The sequence below is a fragment of the Chiloscyllium plagiosum genome, chromosome 21 (genome assembly GCF_004010195.1).
Source record: "Chiloscyllium plagiosum isolate BGI_BamShark_2017 chromosome 21, ASM401019v2, whole genome shotgun sequence".
Lineage (NCBI taxonomy): Eukaryota > Metazoa > Chordata > Chondrichthyes > Orectolobiformes > Hemiscylliidae > Chiloscyllium > Chiloscyllium plagiosum.
The window spans coordinates 16977441-16997662 of NC_057730.1; the positions used below are offsets into that span (position 1 = coordinate 16977441).

The 20222-nt window shown below is 39.3% G+C and overlaps 1 protein-coding gene across 2 annotated transcripts in view; it reads left to right on the forward strand.

Moving 5' to 3' along the window:
• prkar1b (protein kinase, cAMP-dependent, regulatory, type I, beta) overlaps positions 1-20222 on the forward strand; it is a 201174-nt gene that overhangs the window by 119963 nt on the left and 60989 nt on the right. For both annotated transcript variants that reach the window (XM_043711347.1, XM_043711348.1), the window contains exons 5-7: positions 3289-3350; positions 13477-13523; positions 19387-19545. In XM_043711347.1, coding sequence (XP_043567282.1) covers positions 3289-3350; positions 13477-13523; positions 19387-19545 — 268 coding nt within the window. The remainder of the gene's footprint in view (positions 1-3288; positions 3351-13476; positions 13524-19386; positions 19546-20222) is intronic.

A 20222-nucleotide genomic window follows, 5' to 3' on the forward strand; every position in this document is an offset into this window, starting at 1 on the left:
GTAGACAAGTCCACATCAAACGTCCTGTCTGCCACCATAATACTGTCCTTGACTAACAATGCTGAAAAATGTGTTGCTGGAAAAGCGCAGCAGGTCAGGCAGCATCCAAGGAGCCGGACAATCGACGTTTCGGGCATAAGCTTATGTCTGAAACGTCGATTCTCCTGCTCCTTGGTTGCTGCCTGACCTGCGCTTTTCCAGCAACACATTTTTCAGCTCTGATCTCCAGCATCTGCTATCCACATTTCCTCTACTTGACTAACAATGCCACACCTCACCCTCTTTTACCACCATTCCTGTTCTTACTAAAACATCTAAACCCTGGAACCCGCAACAACCATTTCTGTCCCTGCTCTATCCATGTCCCCGAAATGGCTTCAACATCGAATCCCAGGTACCGACCAATGCTGCAAGTTCACCCACCTTTTTCGGATGTATCTGGCATTGAGGTAAACATACTTCAAACCACCTTCCTGCTTACCGGTCTACTCTTGCAACCTTGAAACCTTATTTGTGACCTTACTACTCTCAACTGCCTGTACACATGGAACTACAATTTAGGTTCCCACTGTTACGACATGGGGTAAACTCTCCTGCTTAATTTAAACCAGCAACACAGAAAAGATTTATCTCGTGCACTAATCTGTGAAAATTCGAGAGGCCAAGAACTATTTCAAGTAAAAATTAACAGCTTTATTTCCTAAAGTATAACAGAGAATAATTAACTAGCAACTATTTACAAGTCCTTCCTCTAACCTATATTTTACTTTCCCTTCTATAATACTAGTCTGAAAAAAACCCAAATAAAATTTACTGAAAAATTCAAATTTCAAAACCAGCCAGCTGTCAAATCTTCTTATTGCAGAATTTGCTCTCTAGGTCAGTGTCTCTGTTTCTGTCTGTGCAAACTCCTTCTCTCGACAGGTACCGGTCAGACAATTCTGATTAGCAGTCGATATCTGTTGGTCTTTTGGCAGTTCTCCCCAGCTGTTCAATTTTCCCTGGTCTTATACCCCAAAGCATCTGGTTGTTTAATTGATTTTTAATATTGTCAATATACTAAATTCAACTTGATTGGAGGTTGGTATTTTGGAGTATAATTTAAACTGGCTGAATTCAAATTTATTTTCGTCTCCAGGCAACCAGCTACCCTAGCTGCTTGACCATATGTTACATTTTATCTTATTCAGAACACTTGATGCTGTCGGGTAGTTCTGCTAGCTTTTTAGCTTTTTTTAAAGGTACAATACGCCCACATCTTCATAACACCATCCCCCTGCTGAACTAGTTTAAACCCTCTCGAAGAGCATTAGCAAATTCCACACCCCCAGGATGTTGGTACTCCTCTGGTTCAGGTGTAAACCATCCTGTTTGTAGAGGTCCCACCTTCCCCAGAATGGGCACCAGTTATCCAGGTATCGGAATTCCTCCTTCCTGCACCATCCCTGTAACCACGTGTTCAACTGCTCACTCTCCCTATTCCTCGCCTCGCTAGCACGTGTCATGGGTAACAAACCAGAGATAACAACTCTGTTCTAGATCTAAGCTTCCACCCTAACTCCTTGAATTTCTGCCTCACATCCTCATCCCTTTTCCTACCTATGTTGGTGCCTGTGTGGACCATGACTTGGGGCTGCTCCCCCTCCGCCTTAAGAATCCCAAAAACACAATCCAAGACATCACCGACCCTGGAACCTGGGAGGCAACACACCAACCGCAAGTCTCTCTCGATCTCACGGAATCTTCTATCTGTTCCCCTAACTATGGAGTTCTAAAATGACTGACTAATTCTCTACTCCTCTTCTCTTTCCTCCCCCTCTTCTCCCCCCCCCCCCACCACCTTTCCCTTTTGAGCAACAGGGACAGACTCTGTGCCAGTAGTGGGATGACAATGCACTTCTGCCATCTCAGTCATAACACTGATCCAGGGTTTTCTGATAAACTTTCCAATGCATCAAGCATTTTTTTTCGTCTCGAGTGATCAGTCTTCTATAGATTGCCTATGAAAGGCCTCTGCAGCAGAACTGGTGATCTTGGTTTCCAGCAAGCTTTAACCTATACTATCCTTGTCTTTCACTTGAGATGTAGCACACTCCTAGTCAGTGTCTCAGCAATTGCAGATCACAGTTCTAATTTATTCTCCAAGATATGTGCAATGTTACCTAATGAAATAAATGACTCTATCTTTGTCATCACCTTTTTGCTAACTCTTCACTTCCTGACCACCTGAAAGAAAAGGTCCAAAAGTAAGTTGTAGTGAGCAGGGTTTAATGGGGAGATATCATTAATACAGGTACATAATCCTTTATCCAAAACCCTCGGGACCAGCTGGTTTTCGTAATTCGTAATTTTTTTGAATTTCGGAGTAAGTGACAGATTAATGGTGACATTTTTAAAAAAGTCTTACCCAACAGCAGACGCACCTATGCCTGCCAGTGCTGGGTCATGTCCCCCCACGTCACATCTGAGTGACAGGGGTTGGATGGGTGTGGAGTTGGGTTAAATGCATGTCAAACAACCTTGTTATGGAGAAAAAAATCTTCACGAGAATTTTTGAGCTTTTCGGATTTCAGGATTTTGGATAAAGGATGGTGAACCTGTATATCATCCTTGTCCCAGCTGTAGCATATAAATTAGAAGAGATCGTGGGATGAAGAGCAGGTGGGATAGGAGATGCTGTTTAAGTATAATGATACCATGATCTTCGATGATTTCCACCTTGCCGTTGGCAACAAATTTAGCAATGAACTATCTCATAATAACCAAAATTATTTCCAAATGGAGGTTAGTACATGCCAGCGTGCTTTCCCTTTCCAGTTAGTCTCTGCTGTCTTCAATTGTGTATCACCTTTTCTTGCAAGAATAAGTGAGGACTGTCATGTGATATGTTTGGATGGTTATTGGCTTTATGTAAATAACGCAAGTTATATGTGCAAGACAAGATTTGAAACAGTTCTCTATGTTCGTGAAGTATGTACTTATTAGCAATGACTCTTAATTGGTAGAGATAGCTGATATTTCAACAATGTGGATGGTGACTTGAGATGTGGCTGAGCCAAATAGTATAGTTGATAAGATCTGGCATTTGAAATTCATACACTGAGATATGTCTGTCAATAATGCTTTTGTAGGGTGAAATTTTAATATTTGCTCGTGATAAACATTTTTTTTTTAGAAATTGAAAGTATTATTTCCATGATCAATGTTTAGTTTGCCAAGGAAATTTTATTTCTACACTATGAAGATTTCAAGCTGTTCAAATTTTCTTCCGTTTTCATTCCCTTGCAGTGACATCTTTGATGCCATGTTTCCAGTGACTCACATTGCAGGAGAAACCGTCATTCAACAAGGTAATGCTCTGCGAGAATTTGAAGGAGGCTTTTATTTTCTTTCAACAGTTATCTGGGTCAATTTTTATTTTCACCTTTTTTATTTCTTCTGAAGGTAGTGATTTCCATCAAGTGCAGACAGTGTTTCATGCATCTGTTCTTGGTTCAGGTTAGGTGATGTAGGGGAAACTTTACACCCTTGGTAGCACTCTCACCTCTGTGAATAGGTCATGGGTCAAATCTGCTTGAGAGGCTCAATCACTTTGAGCAAGTGCTGTTTTGTTGGATGAGATAATAAACCAAGGCCCTGTCTAAATTTTTAGATGGATTTTTAGATGGTCCTGCAGCATTGTGGAAGAGCAGAGTCTTGATTGTAATTCAGTCAGTGTTATCATCTCATATGGACTAAAGGAATGCCTAAGTCATAATGGAATGAGGGAACAGGTCATTGTAATTAATTGACTTAATTGCATTAAAACGATTGTAGGAATATGGAAAACTAGTAATCAGAGAGGTATGAGTTTAGTGGAGTGTGGCCAATTGAAATAAAACTCTCTCCTGAAAGTGTGGACGTGTGTTCAGTTTAAATACATTTATCTTTTGGTATATAATACTGATCTCAGAGCAAGGTTGATTTAAAATGTAAAGTTTCAAGGTTCAATTGCCTACATCCGTTTTCTGGAAATGAGCCTTTTGACCAGTGGAAGAATGAAGTTACAATTTGGACCTGGGTTACTTCTTTACCAAAAAGGAGGCAAGATATGGCCAGAGTACTTCAGTTACAATATAGAAGCAATTAGTTTTTGGACTTGGAGCCTGATAATTCAGACATGAATGCTGATTTGGACAGATTGTTAACCTTCATGGATAAAAGTGATCAAAAAGATGATCTATTGGTATGGTCAGATTTTTACAAAGTTAGAGCTACTGAGGGCAGTGCAGTTCAAGTGTGCATAATGGAATTCAGTAGGTTGCATGCAGGACTGCAGAAATTTCTTTTCAAAGTTCCCCAGTCTAATCTGGCGTGCATGTTATTGGACTGCCTCGAAATATCAAGTATGGAAAGACATCTAGTTTTGGTGAAGTTAAGTTTGCAGTTTAAACATATATTACTGGGACAAAGGTTAGCAGTGTTAAAACATTTTTGAGAAAGCATTTGAATACCAATGAGGCAATTGGTGATGTGATAGAAAATGAAGGATACCATGTTTACAAATTGGTAAGACCCATCTTGATCACAAGCAAAATTACGAAAGGAGAACTATCAGTAATAGAAGTGAGAATAGAAATGCTATGGAGAATTTTGAGAAATCAAGAGAATTTGGGATTTACAAAAACAAATGAACCCCAGCAATGCTCAGGGTACAATAACTTGATGTTTGATATGTGACTGAAAGGATCACAATGCCATGAACTATCCCAAACACGACAGTAAAATATTCAAAGCCAATCCTGAAAGAGAGGATTTGAAGGAGTTGGAGAAACTCCTTCAAACAGAGAGTACTGTGTGGCTCATAAGAAATTTCAGCTAGGCAGAAGTGGGTACTGCAGATGCTGGAGATTAGAGTCAAGATTAGAGTGGTGCTGGGAAAGCATAGGTCAGGCAGCATCCGAGGATCAGGAAAATGATGCTTTGGGTAAAAGCCCGATTCCTGATGAAGGGCTTTTACCTGAAACGTTGATTTTCCTGCTCCTCGGATGCTGCCTGACCTACTATGCTTTTCTAGCACTGCTCTCCTCTTGACCATAAGAAATTTCAGCCTAGTGGTGAATTTTATTGGTAGCCGAGTCTTTGAGTTGTGCAGTGTTGGACAGTGGATGCACATTTACTGTGTATGGAGTAGACTATCTAAAATGCTACCTTGACTGGAAGTGAAAAGTATCAGGACAAATTTAAGGAATTTGAGAGTTCCATGAGTTTCAGACTTGGGATAACACAGTAAAATCTTTGGAAAAGTGGTTACTTCTCGTAAAGTAGCTGGAATCAGCCATGTTATTAGAGCGGATATACTGTCAGTGAAATACTGTGGTTATTAAGTAGATCATTGATGAAGTAACAACTGAAACTGGATGCGGAGAGCAACAAAGTTATTGTACTTGGAAAATCTGTGAAGTTAGACAATCAGGACAGAATTTTGTATACCTTAAATGGAACATCACCCATTCTGCTAAAGAAAATGAAGATGTATTATTGATATCAGGGGGTAGAAATTTGAAAGACAAAAAGATATCCATGTTAGAATTAAATGGGCAATTTGCTTATGATTAAAACATTTAGTAAAGGATGCAGGAATAAGGAATTTGGAATATAGTAAGCTGATATATAAGATAAGTGATAGATATGGGATTTGTAAAAAATATTGATGAACATTGGACTGTTCTAAGTGTAGCAAAAGATTGTACTGAGGTAGTGATCATGGATTTAAAGGTATGGGATAAATGAAAATGCATTTTCACTTTTACTTTTACTTTTTGCATAATTGACAATTGATGTATGTAAGTCAGCAGCAATATATAGTGTGGATAAGAATGGAAAAGTGAATAAGCACTGGACCTGGATCAGTGGCAAAATTCCTCACCTTTAATGAAAGAGAGTTGCTTTTGATTAATTCAGAGAAAAGACTATGAATATAAATGTAGTTGTCATGAATGTGGCTACAGAAATTCCTTTTAGCAATGCAGCATGGAAAAGGAACCATGCAGCAATAGACAAGTGTTTGTGAAGTTTTGGTAGAGCAGCCAAAGATCATTAGCACTACAATGGGCTTTACATGCTAAATATTCATTGTAGATGGTGATAGGATATATTCCTTATCAGAGTCGAGAGTGTGGTGCTGGAAAAGCACAGCAGGTTAGGCAGCATCCAAGCAGCAGGAGAATCTATGTTTCAGGCATAAGCCCTTCATCAGGAATGATGGGCCGCAGCTATGTCTGTCTCTTCATCGATCTGCAGTCCTCACTTTCTCCTATATTGCTTTTCAGTTAGGATTCCTACCAAAAAGTAAAATGCCTTCAGTAATGCCCCTAACTTAGGCCACAATTTGCTCTACTCTTGCAGAGCATTTGAATGGATTACATGCAAGCAGAAAAGCTTTCATTCAAGCTACAGTCCCCAAGAATTCAGTGAGCCTTAAGGCACAAAGTAAGGCTAATCAGAGATCAGTTTCGATATGGTTTTTTTTTAAGATGAGATTCCCGACAGTGTGGAAACTGGCCCTTCGGCCCAACAAGTCCATACTGACCCTCCAAAGAGCTACCCACCCAGACCCATTCCTCTACATTTTAACCCTGACTAGTCTACCTAACACTATGAAGAGAAAGTGAGGTCTGCAGATGCTGGAAATCAGAGCTGAAAATGTGTTGCTGGAAAAGCGCAGCAGGTCAGGCAGCATCCAGGGAACAGGAGAATCGACGTTTCGGACATAAGCCCTTCTTCAGGAATGAGGAAAGTGTGTCCAGCAGGCTAAGATAAAAGGTAGGGAGGAGGGACTTGGGGGAGGGGCGTCGGAAATTTGATAGGTGGAAAGAGGTGAGGGTGATAGGTCAGACTGGGGTGGGGGCGGAGAGGTCAGGAAGAAGATTGCAACACATTTTCAGCTTGTACCTAACACTGTGGGCAATTTAGCATGGTCAATTCACGTAACCTGCACAGCTTTTGGACTGTGGGAGGAAACCCACGCAGACACTGGGAGAATGTGCAAATTCCGCGCACACAGTTGGCCAAGGCGGAAATTGAACCCAGGTCCCTGGCACTGTGAGGCAGCAGTGCTAACCACTGAGTCACCGTGCTGCCCCTTTTATCTTGAGAAAGAGTCTTAAAGAATTGAGTGGCCAAGGAAGATTATTGGGAGAAATGGAAAAATAATTGTACAGCATTAGAATCATTGGTTGGTATGGATTGTAGATGTGCAGATTCTGAAGAAGCCCTTAGTTAAGGAAAGATATACTGGCATTGAAGGCAGTCCAGAGAAAGTTCACTTGGCTGATACCAGGAATGGAGATTGAATGTCTTAGAGGAGAGATTGAGTTTGATTGGGCCTGTACTCATTGGAATATAGAAACATGAGAGGCATCCTCATTGAAGCATGCAAGATTCTTAGGAGACTTGACAGGTTAGATGTGGAAAGGTTGTATTCCCTTGAGGGAGAGTCTCAAACCAGAGGGCATAATCTCAGAATAAAGGGTTGTATATTTAAGACAGAGAAAAGGGGGAATTTCTTCTCTCAGTGTAGTGAATCTGTGGAATTATTCACTGCACAGGCCTGTTAAGGCTGTGTCTCAAGCCTTACCTATATTTAAGTCTGTGATAAACAGCATTTTGATTTGTCAGGGACTCTAGGATTATGGGTAAAATGCAGAAAAGTGGAGTTAAGGATTATTAGAACAACCATGATCTCATTGAATGGTGGAGCAGATGCATTGGGCTGAATGGGGTCGAGAGTGTGGTGCTGGAAAAACACAGCACGTCAGGCAACATCTGAAGAGCAGGAAAATCGATGTTTCTGGAAAAAGCCCTTCATTCAAAATGTTGATTTTCCTGCTCCTCGGATGCTGCCTGACCTGCTGTGCTTTTCCAGCACCACACTCTCGGCTCTAATCTCCAGCATCTGCAGTCCTCACTTTGCCTCATTGGGCTGAGTGGCCTACTTCTGCACTTTTTTTTTGTAGTCTTGTGATTTTATGGAGTTCTGGAAAATAGTCAGGTGCCAGGTATTTCTCATACTGCCACAACTGATAATGAACAGATCAGGTCTGCTGACCAATATGAAGCCATTCATCTCTGAGGACAACTGTCAAAAGTAGGTACCAATGTCAAATATTTCCTAGAAGAGTCTAATGGATGGGGGCATGTGTCATTATAAGTAGAGCATTGAAGGCTGTTGGAAAAGTATGCAAGTTGGATTGAACTGAATTAGCAGGTGACTGGCATCTGTGATGCTAAAGACCATTTGGAGGAGGCCAGGATGGCTCATCCACTCGGCAATTCTGGCCGATGATTGTTGCAAATGTTTCAGCCTTTGTTTTTGCACTGATACACTGGGTTGTCCTATTGTTGAGGATGGGGAAATTTGTGGAGCTTCTTCCGACCAGTGTGTTATTTAATTGTCCATGACTATTTATGACTGGATGTAGTTGGAATGCAGATCTTAAATTTGAAATGTTGGTTGTAGGCTTGCTGTGTTCTGTCTGTCACTTGATGCTTATGCTGTTTGGTATGCAGGTAGTCCTGTTTGGTAGCTTCACTGGGTTGATGCCTCAATTTTAGCTATGCCTGGTGCTGTGCCTGCATCATCCTTGGGAAGTGTATTATTATCTTCAGGGCGAGGCTCCACAGACAGTTCTGTCGTGCTAATTTGTGTAGCGTTAGATATCATAGGCCTTTACTACCTACTATATTGTTAATGGCATTTAATTAGTCATAGTCAAAGATCTCTGCACTTTGGAATGGAGTTCTCTGCACTTTGGAATTGATAATAGACAATAGGTGCAGGAGTAGGCCATTCTGCCCTTCGAGCCAACACCATCATTCATTATGATCATGGCTGATCATCCTCAATCAGTACCCTGTTCCTGCCGTATCCGTATAACCCTTGATTCCACTATCCTTAAGAGCTCTATCCAACTCTTTCTTGAAAGTATCCAGAGACTTGGCCTCCACAGCCTTCTGGGGCAGAGCATTCCATACACCCACCACTCTCTGGGTGAAGAAGTATCTCAACTCTGTTCTAAGTGGCCTACCCCTTATTTTTAAGCTGTGTCCTCTGGTTCGGGACTCACCCATCAGCAGAAACATGCTTCCTGCCTCCAGAGTGTCCAGTCCTTTAACAATCTTATACGTCTCAATCAGATCCCCTCTCAGCCTTCTAAACTCAAGCGTATACAAGCCCAGTCACTCCTCCAAATTTTCAGCGGAGGATAGTCCAGCTATTCCAGGAATTGACCTCCTGAACCTATGCTGCACTCCCTCAATAGCCAGAATGTTTTTCCTCAAATTTGGAGACCAAAACTCCGCACCCTATTCCAGGTGCGGTCTCACTGGGGCCCTGTACAGCTGCAGAAGGACCTCTTTGCTTCTATACTCAATTCCTCTTGTTCTGAAGGCCAGCATGCTATTACCTTTCTTCACTGCCTGCTGTACTTGCATGTTCGCTTTCATTGACTGATGTACAAGAACACCTAGATCTCGTTGTACTGCCCCTTTACCTACTTGACTCCATTTAGGTAGTAATCTGCCTTCCTGTTCTTGCCACCAAAGTGGATAACCACGCATTTATCCACATTAAACTGCATCTGCCATACATCCGTCCACTCACCTAGCCTGTCCTGGTCACCCTGTATTCTCCTAACATCCTCCTCACATTTCACCCTGCCACCCAGCTTTCTGGCATCAGCAAATTTGCTAATATTACTTTTAATACCTTCATCTATATCATTAATGTACATTGTAAAAAGCTGCGGTCCCAGCTCTGATCCCTGCAGCACACCACTGGTCACCGTCTGCCATTCCGAAAGGGAGCCGTTTATCACTACTCTGTTTCCTGTCAGCCAACCAATTTTCAATCCATGTCAGTATTTTGCCCGTAATACCATGTGCCCTAATTTTGCTCACTAACCTCCTATGTGGGACTTTATCAAAGGCTTTCTGAAAGTCCAGGTATACTACATCCACTGGATCTCCCTCATCCATCTTCAGAGTTACATCCTCAAAAAATTCCAGAAGATTAGTCAAGTATGAATTCCCCTTCATAAATCCATGCTGACTCTGACCTATCCTGTTACTGCTATCCAGATGTGTCGTAATTTTGTCCTTTATAATTGACACCAGCATTTTTCCCACCACTGAGGTCAGACTAACTGGTCTATAATTCTCTGTTTTCTCTCTCCCTCCTTTCTTAAAAAGTAGGACAACATTAGCCACTCTCCAATCCGCAGGAACTGATCCTGAATCTATAGAACATTGGAAAATGATCACCAATGCAACCACGATTTCTGGAGCCACCTCCTTCAGTACCTGGGATGCAGACCATCAGGTCCTGGGGACTTATCAGCCTTCAGACCTAACAGTCTCTCCAACACCATTTCCTGCCTGATATAAATTCCCTTCAGTTCAGGTCCTTCAGCCACCATTACATCTGGGAAATTGCTCGTGTCTTCCCCAGTGAAGACAGATCTAAAGTACCAATTCAACTCTTCTGCCATTTCTTTATTCCCATAATAAATTCACTCGTTTCTGTCTTCAAGGGCCCAATTGAGTTGTAAATATACTTTTACTGTCTCCTATGGTGAAAACTGATGTCACCACATAATGAATGCTAGCTTAACCAGTTCAGAAGTTTACATATTTCTTTACTATTCTCATTGAATCAGCCTTCGTGACTGCAAGGTTCAAATCTAATAAGCTGAGTGCGTGTTTCTTGATCACAGACTTGATCTTGTCAAAGCAAGAAAACAAGATGAGAATTATTCTCAACACTTGTTTTTTACCCTAGATTTCTTTGAAGATTTTCAATATTTGCACAGTGTGTATGTTCATGATGCACAGAAGTTGGTAGTCTGTCTCGTTGTTTGCACCCCACTTGGCTTGGGTGATGTGCACATCCCTTCCTCCCCACATGTGTGCTCTCACATGGGGAATGTTTCCATGTTGTCTACTAACAACATCAGCTAAAAGCAAAAACAGTGTACACTTCTCTTTCTTTCTTCTTTTTATATATCAACATGGTTTTATGTAAACTTCATTACTTCTTCAGCTCAATAATTTCAGTCAGTATGTAAGGACACCATGGTGACTCTGTGGTTGGCACTGCTGCTCATAGCACCAGGGACCCGGGTTTGATCCCAGCCTATCACCTATCATTGCAATTGGATCAAGCAATTAACCTTGTTTTAATGAGGTGTGTCAAGAGACAGTAACTGGTAGTGAGGAGCTAAACTGTTCACGCCATTAAAAGGGACTGCATGCATGTTATAGATGAAACTATTCTGTAATTAGCAGATTAGAGAGTAACTCTACAGTTACATATAGTACCTGTAATGGACAATTCAATAATGTATGTGGATGGTCCCATTTTCAATTATGATGGCGTCCAGCAGATTATGATAAAAGAAGAAGCTGAAACATTTAGAACTGTTTTCAGCCAGAAGTGTCATGGTCCATCTGATTCCTCCTCCTGAGATTCTCACCATTGTATAAGCCATTGTTCAACTCACATGATTCGTCCATGTGATGTTGAGAACCAGTGAAGCACACTATATACAGTAAGTATCATAAACCCTGGCAATATCCAAGTTGTAGTCCTGAGAGCACCAGGACCAGCCAAGCCTCAAGTCAAGATGTTTAAATTATCCAACTATATCCCATCCACAGAGTAGGACTATCAGATCAATTACTGTATAATCAATCTGTCTACCTTCTGTCATCAGAGGTTGATGATTGTTTCAGTGGTGCTTATTTAGCAATTGCTTGCCCATCCAAGCTCAGCCTTGATTCACCAAAGCCAATCAGCTCCAGGCCTCATAATGGCTTTGGAGAAATGAGTTGAAAGTCAGGGTGAGTTACAATTAACTGCCCTTGATATAAAAGTGGCGTTTGACCAAGTGTGGCATCAACAATCCTCAGTAAAGTTGAAATCAATGGGAATCTTTCATGCCACACAGAAGGCAGTCAATGATCATCTCTCCAAAAAGAGAGTGTTATCACTTTTCCTTGATGTTGAGTGGTTTTATCATTGCAAAATCTCTCTCTTTTTTATCGACTGAGGTCACTATTGAGCAGCAACTTAACTGGATCTGCCACATAAGAGCAGGTCAGACATTTAGTATTCAGCAACCAGTGACTCATCTGTTTACATCATTGTCCAAGGCACATGTGAATGGTGTGATGGAATAATTTCCATTTATGTGGATGAATGCAGCTCTGAGAGCACACAAAGCTCAATGCTTCCTAGGGTGAAACAGCATTCTTTAACAGTGCCTCATCCACTTTCTTAAGCATTCACTCTCTCCTACACCACTGCAGTATAGCTACGGTGTATTTCATCTACCAAGTGCAACCTCACTATAGTAACTTGACAAGACTTGTATCAGCATTTCACAAGTCCACGCCCATCACCCCCAGAAGAATAGGCAATTTCTTTTTATTCATCCAAGAGCCATTATCATACTTTTTCAATATTTTCAATTTGAAAGCTACGAAAAATTGATTCCTCTGTCTGATCTCGCTATTAGACTACACAGCCTTGTGAATCATATTGTAGCAAACATGAGTAACCTACAAAGGCTTCTGAACAAATACAAGTACTTACCATACCAGTGAGAGATTTTGTGTATATTTAACAAATACTTTACCTCCTGTCACAGCATAGTACTTTACATTTCAATGGGTTCAAAACTAGATCAACACTGAAAAATACAAAATGTAAATTTTCTTCAAAATCTTTCCACTTTTCAACATACTTTGCCAACCTTTGGTGGAAGAAATTTAAGACAATAAGGAATTGGCTTTTATCCTTTATTTAAACAAGTAGACACATTACAAAGTTTTCTCTTTTGTATGTGAGCCAAATCTTTGGCTAACAAAAATAGCCCAGAAACCTGAATGTTAAGTGTTGGAAATCTAAACTCCATTTAGAAATATTGGGATTTAAGGTTAAGTCGATGTCATGAGTTTTAGTCTGAGGGTGACTGAAAAGGAAAAGAGGCCTTGTGATTCTGCCACTAAACAAAGTATTGGTACTTCAAGATTGGCTATTAAAGATGAGGCTAAGTGGAGGGTGGATTAAACTAGACATCTAAAGTCTTAACAAATCTGACAACTATAGAGCTATGCCTTTGAAAGCTCACAGTGTCTGTGAACCTGAGTAGGGAATTGCTAAGCCTTCTCAGACTCTTTTGGTTTTCATGTCAAGACAATAATTTATTTCTGAAACTTGAGAAAAGAGAATTTTTGCTTCAGATAAAGAGGTCTTAAGATATCTTTAATGCTTGTCAAGGAATTCTTTAGCTTGTTAATACATGTACTTTTTTGACATAGCAACTAAAATATCCTAAAATGCAATGTGTTGTGAAGAGAATTGTTGATTGTAAGCTTTCCTATATAAATATATTTTAAAATGAAACCTTTGTGTGTTGTCCTTTTTGTTCTCAGGTGATGAGGGTGACAATTTCTATGTGATCGACCAGGGTGAAGTTGATGTAAGTTTTTAAAAATTACTTTTAACTACCGGTGTTTTCATTTGGGAATTTTGAGGTGAGGAAAAGTAATGCTTAAGGATAAATGTAGGATAATGCATTGGTATTTTAATGCCATTGGTGAATATTTGAACACCATATCGACCTCTGCGAAACTGACCTTTGTCCGACATACTGCACCTGTTGAGTCAGTATAATCCATTGATGGACTCCTGATTCAGTGAAACAATTTAACATATCACTTGCTATAGCTCACATCAGCTCTCTCCACGCTTCAGGCTCTCTGCATTTCTTCCTGATGAAGGGTCGATTTCGCTGCTCCTTGGATGCTGCCTGAACCGCTGTGCTCTTCCAGCACCACTAATCCAGAATCTGGTTTCCAGCATCTGCAGTCATTGTTTTTACCTAGCTCACATCAGTATCTGCTGAAGCCATAATTACTTGTCCCTCATCAATTTGTTCTAAGATGTTATTACACATCTCTGGAGCAGGTGAGGCTTGAACCCAGGCCTCCCCATTCAAATATAGGGATGCTACCACTGTGCTACCAGCTCCTTTTTATTCACTTATTTAATCAATTTATCATACTTGAACATTATTGTAGTAATTAGCTGTATTATTACACAGTAACTTTAGTAAAGAATTTTTTATGTCATTCTGTAATTATTAGACAAAAAAGACCAAGGTCTATCAAAATTGCTGCCTGCTATCTCATATGGAAAAGTTGTCATTCTTGGCTAATCATAGCATTAATTCTGACCAATTAGTCTACAGTAGACTCTGACATGAAAAAAAGAAAACCCCAGTGGCAGAGAACCTTGGTAATTATAATTTTGAAGTCCAGATTTTTCCCAACCATACTACTGCTCATAGTTCAGATTATATATCATGACATTTTCTTCAAAGAAAATCTCTAACTTGCATTTGAGTGATTCAATACTTTCTACTAGTACTGTCTCTGAGACTCTGTTCCATAGCCTGACCACTAAAATAATGTTCCTGCGTATATTGTTTTGAGTTTAGCCTACAGGTTGTTCCGCTATAATATGCGTTTTGTTAATGTAAATTGGCTGTAATGTGTTTGATGAATTGTGGACGTTGCTTGGATAACGCAGACTTTCCACTGAACAGGTGTAGCAATTTTCTGTAATGGTCTTCCATAGCTTTAATTTCTATAGTGCGGGTTTGCAGAGGAACACAATTGTTGCTTTATAACAGCGATCCGTACCTCAAGAAAAGGTTGTGTCCTCTGGTTCCGTTATTTCTATGCTAGGTAAAACAACTTATGTTTTAGATTATCTAGTCCCTTTGGCATCTTGAAAAGAGCAATTATATCCCTTATCTCTGTCACGTTTCCAGTGAGAACATGCTAGATTTGCAGAATTGCTCTCATAATCCAATCCTTCCATCCACTCATTTATTTTAATTGCTGTCTTCTTTATCATTTCAGTAGCAGCCATATTACTTTTGTCCTATGGCAACAAGAACCTTCAGTTATAAATGCACTTACACCAATGACAAAGTGGATGGAATTAACACAGTGCAACTCATTAATGTTTTAATATATTCCAATATCTAATGCATTTTACTTGCTTCCACTGGATATTGTTGCAATAACTTCAACTTATTGCCAGTTAACACCCCATGAATCTGTACATTTCTCAGGCCATGTTAACTCTTAATTGTGCATTGAAATACATTGATTAAATGGTGTGATCTCTTTAAATTTTTGTTTTGCAGAGCTGACATGTAATGTGCTATTTGGAATGAAAGTATATTGAGATGTTTTGAATTTATACCACTTCAAGCAAAGGCTGTGTCCATTGTTAAATTGATTTGAATATTTATTGGTCTTTCTATGTATCATTGCAGAAAGATATTAGCTCCGATAGTATAGACTCTGTGTGGGTAGAATTGAGAAACACGAAGGGGCAAAAATCAGTTGTGGTTGTATGTAAACCACCAAATTGTACTGCTGATATTGGGAATAGTATTAAACAGGAAGTCAGAGATGCATGCAAATATCTGTAATTATGAGTGACTTTATCTGCATATCGATTGGAAGAGTGAAATTAGTCTCAATATCATTATATAGGAATTCCTTTAGTGTATACAGGATGGTTTTCTGGACCAATATGTTGAGGAACCATTTCAAGAACAGGCCATCTTAGCATGTATTATGCAGTAAGAAAGGGATAAGAAAGTTGAGAGAGATCTCTTGGGGATGTGCGACCATAATATGCTAAGATTCTTCTTAAAGATGGAAAATGAGGTTGTTGATTCTGAGACTAGGGTCCTGAATCTTAATAAGGAAAACTATAATGGTGTGAGGTGTCATTTGGCTGTATGATGAAGCTGCTCCTTTAACAAGGTTATCTTGTCCTTGGTTTTTGTTTTGAGAGGTCGTAAAAGACACAGACTCTGAAAAGTCTAAGTTCAAAGGTTTTAGGGCCAGTTTGATTATAGCCAACAGATATTGCCTCAGGCAAAAAGCTTTTAAGTTTAAAAAAAACTTGTGTAATGAAAGGGGAGTGGCCAGTTCTCCCAGCTCACCTTAACGCTAGTTTGGTTTGGTTTTAGCAGGCAGTCGTGTTTTGAAGCTGCTGGACCCAAAGAAGCAGGTCCAGGCTGGTTCTCTCTCTTTTCTCTCTCTCCTCTCTCTTCTCTTTCTCTCTCTTTTTTTCTCTCTCTTTTTTTCTCTCTCTCTTTTTCTCTCCCTCTCTCCCTCCTCCCTTCTCCCTCTCTCTGTCTCTCTCTGTCTCTCCCTCTCCTTTACCAAGGGGTGTTTATGGGGATTGTTGCAAGTATTGGAACAGCATCATTAAGTTTGGATAATCTGTCAGGTTTTCAGATAGGTTGTTATTCTGTATTCTGTTTTCTTTTGTTTGTGTTTCATTCAGTAATCTTGTAAATAAATTGTTTTGTTTAAAACTAAATGGTTTGACCAGTGGCATGTCTACTGGAATATCCACTTTGCACCTGCTTAAAGCAATGAACAAAGTTACAGTCTGGGCTACCTTCTTGAAATGTTTTGAGGGGTCTGGCCTGGTCCATAACAGGTACGATAGACTGGGAAACCTTACTGAAAGGAATGACAGTGGATAGTTAATGGTAAACATTCAAACAGCAAATAGCTGAACTACAAAAATTATTTTCCTCTCAGCAAGCACAGGGAACAGTGGCCAAACCATGGCTTATCGAGGGACATTCAAGATTGTATAGTGTTTTTGCATCTAATACTATTTGTCAAGAAAGAACAATAGACCTGAGGATTGGGATCAATTTAGAAATCAGCAAAGAAGGACCAAGGGGTTGATTAAGAAGGGGAATATGGAGTATGAGAATACGCTTGCAAGGAATATGAGAACTAACTGTAGACGTTTTCATGGATATGTAAAGAGAAAAAGATTTGCTAGAATTAACATAGGTCCCTTGCAGTCAGATATGAGGGAATTTATAATGGGGAGCAAACAAATGTTTGATGAACAAAATTCATAGTTTGCTCTGCCTTCAAGAAGGAGGACACATATACTAGAAATGATAGGGAACACAGTGTTTAGTAAGAGGAGGAACTAAAGCAAATCTGTATTAGTAGAGAAATGTGTTGACGAAATTGATGGAGATTGAAGGCTGATAACACACCCGGGGCCTAATAATCTACCTCCTCGTATACTTAAGGAAGTGGCCCTAGAATTGGTGATCATCTTCCAAGATTCTTCAAAGTCTAAAAATTCCTACAGATTGGAGGGTAGCTTATGTAATCCCACTATTTGGAAAGGATAGTCAAGAGAAGACATGGAATTACAGACCAATAACTATGTAATTGGTAGTGGGAAAAATGCCAGAGTTCATTATCAAGCATTTTGTAGCAGTGGACTTAGGAAATAGAATCAGATACAGTCAGCATGGGTTTACAAAAAGGAAATCCTGCTTGACAAATCTAATGGGATACTTCAAGAATGCAACTAGTAGAGTTAATCAAAGGAAAACTAGTGCATGTGGTTTATTTGGATTTTTAAAAGGTTTTCAACAGTGTCCCACATAAGAGATTAATGTGTTCAATTAAAATGCATGGGATTGGGAGTAGTGTTTTGGGATGGATACAAAATTGGTTAGCGGACAGGAAACAGTAAGAATAAAAGGATCTTTTACTGAATAGCAGGCAGTGGTTAGTGGGATACTGTAAGATTAGTACTAGGATGCCAGCTATTCACAAAATATATTAATGATTTGGATGAGGGAACTAAATGTAATATTGCAAAATTTGCTGATGACACCAAAGCTGGATGGAAGTACAACTTGTGGAGGATACAGAAATGTTGCAGTGTGATTTGAGCAGACTGAATGAATGGATAAATCATAGCAGATGCAGTACAGTGTGGATGAGGTTGTCCATTTTGTTAGCAAAATTAGAAAGGCGAATTAATGCTTGACTGACTATAAATTAGAAGGGGGAACTGTCCTCATTCACTAGTTGCTGAAAGTAAAGTGCAGGTACAGCAGGCAGTAAAGAAGGCAAACTATATTTTAGATTTCAAAGTGAGGATTTTAGTATAGAAACAAGGCTGCCTTAGTGCAATTCTACAGGATATTGCTGAGGCCACACCTGGAAAATTGTGTGCAGTTTTGATCTCCTTATCTGGGGAAGGATCCACTTATTGTAGAGGAAGTACAGTGAAGGTTTACTAAATTAATTCTTAGGATGTCAGGACTCCAATTTGAGGAGAGATTGAATTGGTTAGGATTGCATTCACTGGAGTTTAGCCGAATGAGGGGGAATCTTATAGAAACCGACAAAATTTGAACAGGTCTCGACAAGTTCGATGCAAGAAGGATGGTCCAGACAACGGGTCATAGTTTAAGGATATGAGGTAAAGCTTATTGGACTAAGATGAGAAGTTTCTTCAGGCTCATCAGAGTGGTAAGCTTGTGGAATTCACTACTACAGCACTGTAATCAAATGCAAGACTAGTAACTATATTAAACTAATCCTCCAATATCACACTTCAAGCAACAGGTTATTGCCTTCAGGATGGAAACAGTTTGCTTAATAAAATTGAGAGTATGGTAATTGTATATTTCAGATTTAATTGAGACATCCCATTAAGTAATCATTCCATATGTATGCATCTTGAAAGTCTTGTGGATCAAAACATGTTGTCAGAAACGTACATTGGAGTTGAGATGTATCTCTATTTTAATTTATACGATTACTTATGTTTTTATTAATGGACTTTTTGGGGCATTGTATTTTCTGTTATTATAGTCATGTCCACATGAGGGTAAGGTGTGGAACTTCCGGATGCCACGGACCACTGATAAAACCTTGAAGATTTAGGTGACACCAGAAATCTCAGGCAGTTTACTTGAGTTTTTCTAATCCTTACAAGAATGGGCCTGACAGTAGCAAGGGACTTTATGATATGATGTGCCATTATGTGAACATTGTATTTCTCTTAGTTTCCCATCTATCTTTTACATGTTATTACTACTTTTTATTTAAAATGTGATGAAATAGTGTCAAGTTTATCGATTTTGATAATTGTAATATTTAAAACTTTGGGCTAGTTCTGTTTCTTAATTCTACATGTTTTAAATGCAGTACAAAGTTACTGGGTCTGTAAAACCATGCAAACTTGTAAGCTAAAAAGGAAGTTGTATCCTCCTGTTTAAGTAGCCAGATTTTGAAATCTTGTATGCAAATGATAATGTTTTATTTTTGTGCTTTACAAACAAAGCTAAGGATCTGTTGTTCCCTTTTTACCCCAGCTAAGAATATTGGAAGAGGAAATATCAACATGTTTTATCTGGTTGAAAGAGAAGAAAAGAGACATGACTTGGTTGGCATATGCTTTTTTTTGCATAGGTCTATGTAAATGGCGAATGGGTTACAAACATTGGAGAAGGCGGCAGTTTTGGAGAGCTTGCTCTGATTTATGGCACACCAAGAGCCGCAACAGTTAAAGCCAAGACAGACCTCAAGCTGTGGGGAATAGACAGAGACAGCTACAGACGCATTCTCATGGTTTGTTTTAAATTACATTGCCATTCTACATTTTGCTATAGTTTCTGGGAATTGTTGATTAAGAAAGATCATTTTAGTCTGAAGCAGAAAGTTATTGTGAATAACAATTTTAATATTTTTTCAGTTAATTCCTGAAATACAAACTTTAATCAGCTCTAATTTTACGAGACTACAGAATATTTTGGACTTGTTTTTGGATTTATTTTATATTTATTTACAAACAACTGACCAGTCTCTCATATGAAACTTGTGTTCAATATTACCTTAACTTAGGGCATTGTAAATGGAAAGAAATGCACAGTATAAAAAAAAGCTGATATCTGAAGAAGTGGAAATTCGTTTTTTTGCATGGTTTCATGTAAAAATGTGAGAAACATTGATTTTGTAAGTATCTTTTGTTAAAAATTGAAGTCACTCCCTTCTAAATTATATATAAAATCTGAAACAAATTACAACTGACTTTTCATGCTATTTATTCTTGCTGTTTTGGGTTTGACTTTTGCCTGTCATCAGTGTAGTTTCAGATTTTTCAGTTTTGTACAACCATTTCCTACCAGCAGACCATAAGGAATAGGAAAGTATCAAAACAAAATGTATTGATATGAGATGAAATAGAGTATTGATGGCCATTTCTGTACAGAGAATAGCTTGTCTGGCAAAGCATAACAGAGATTGTT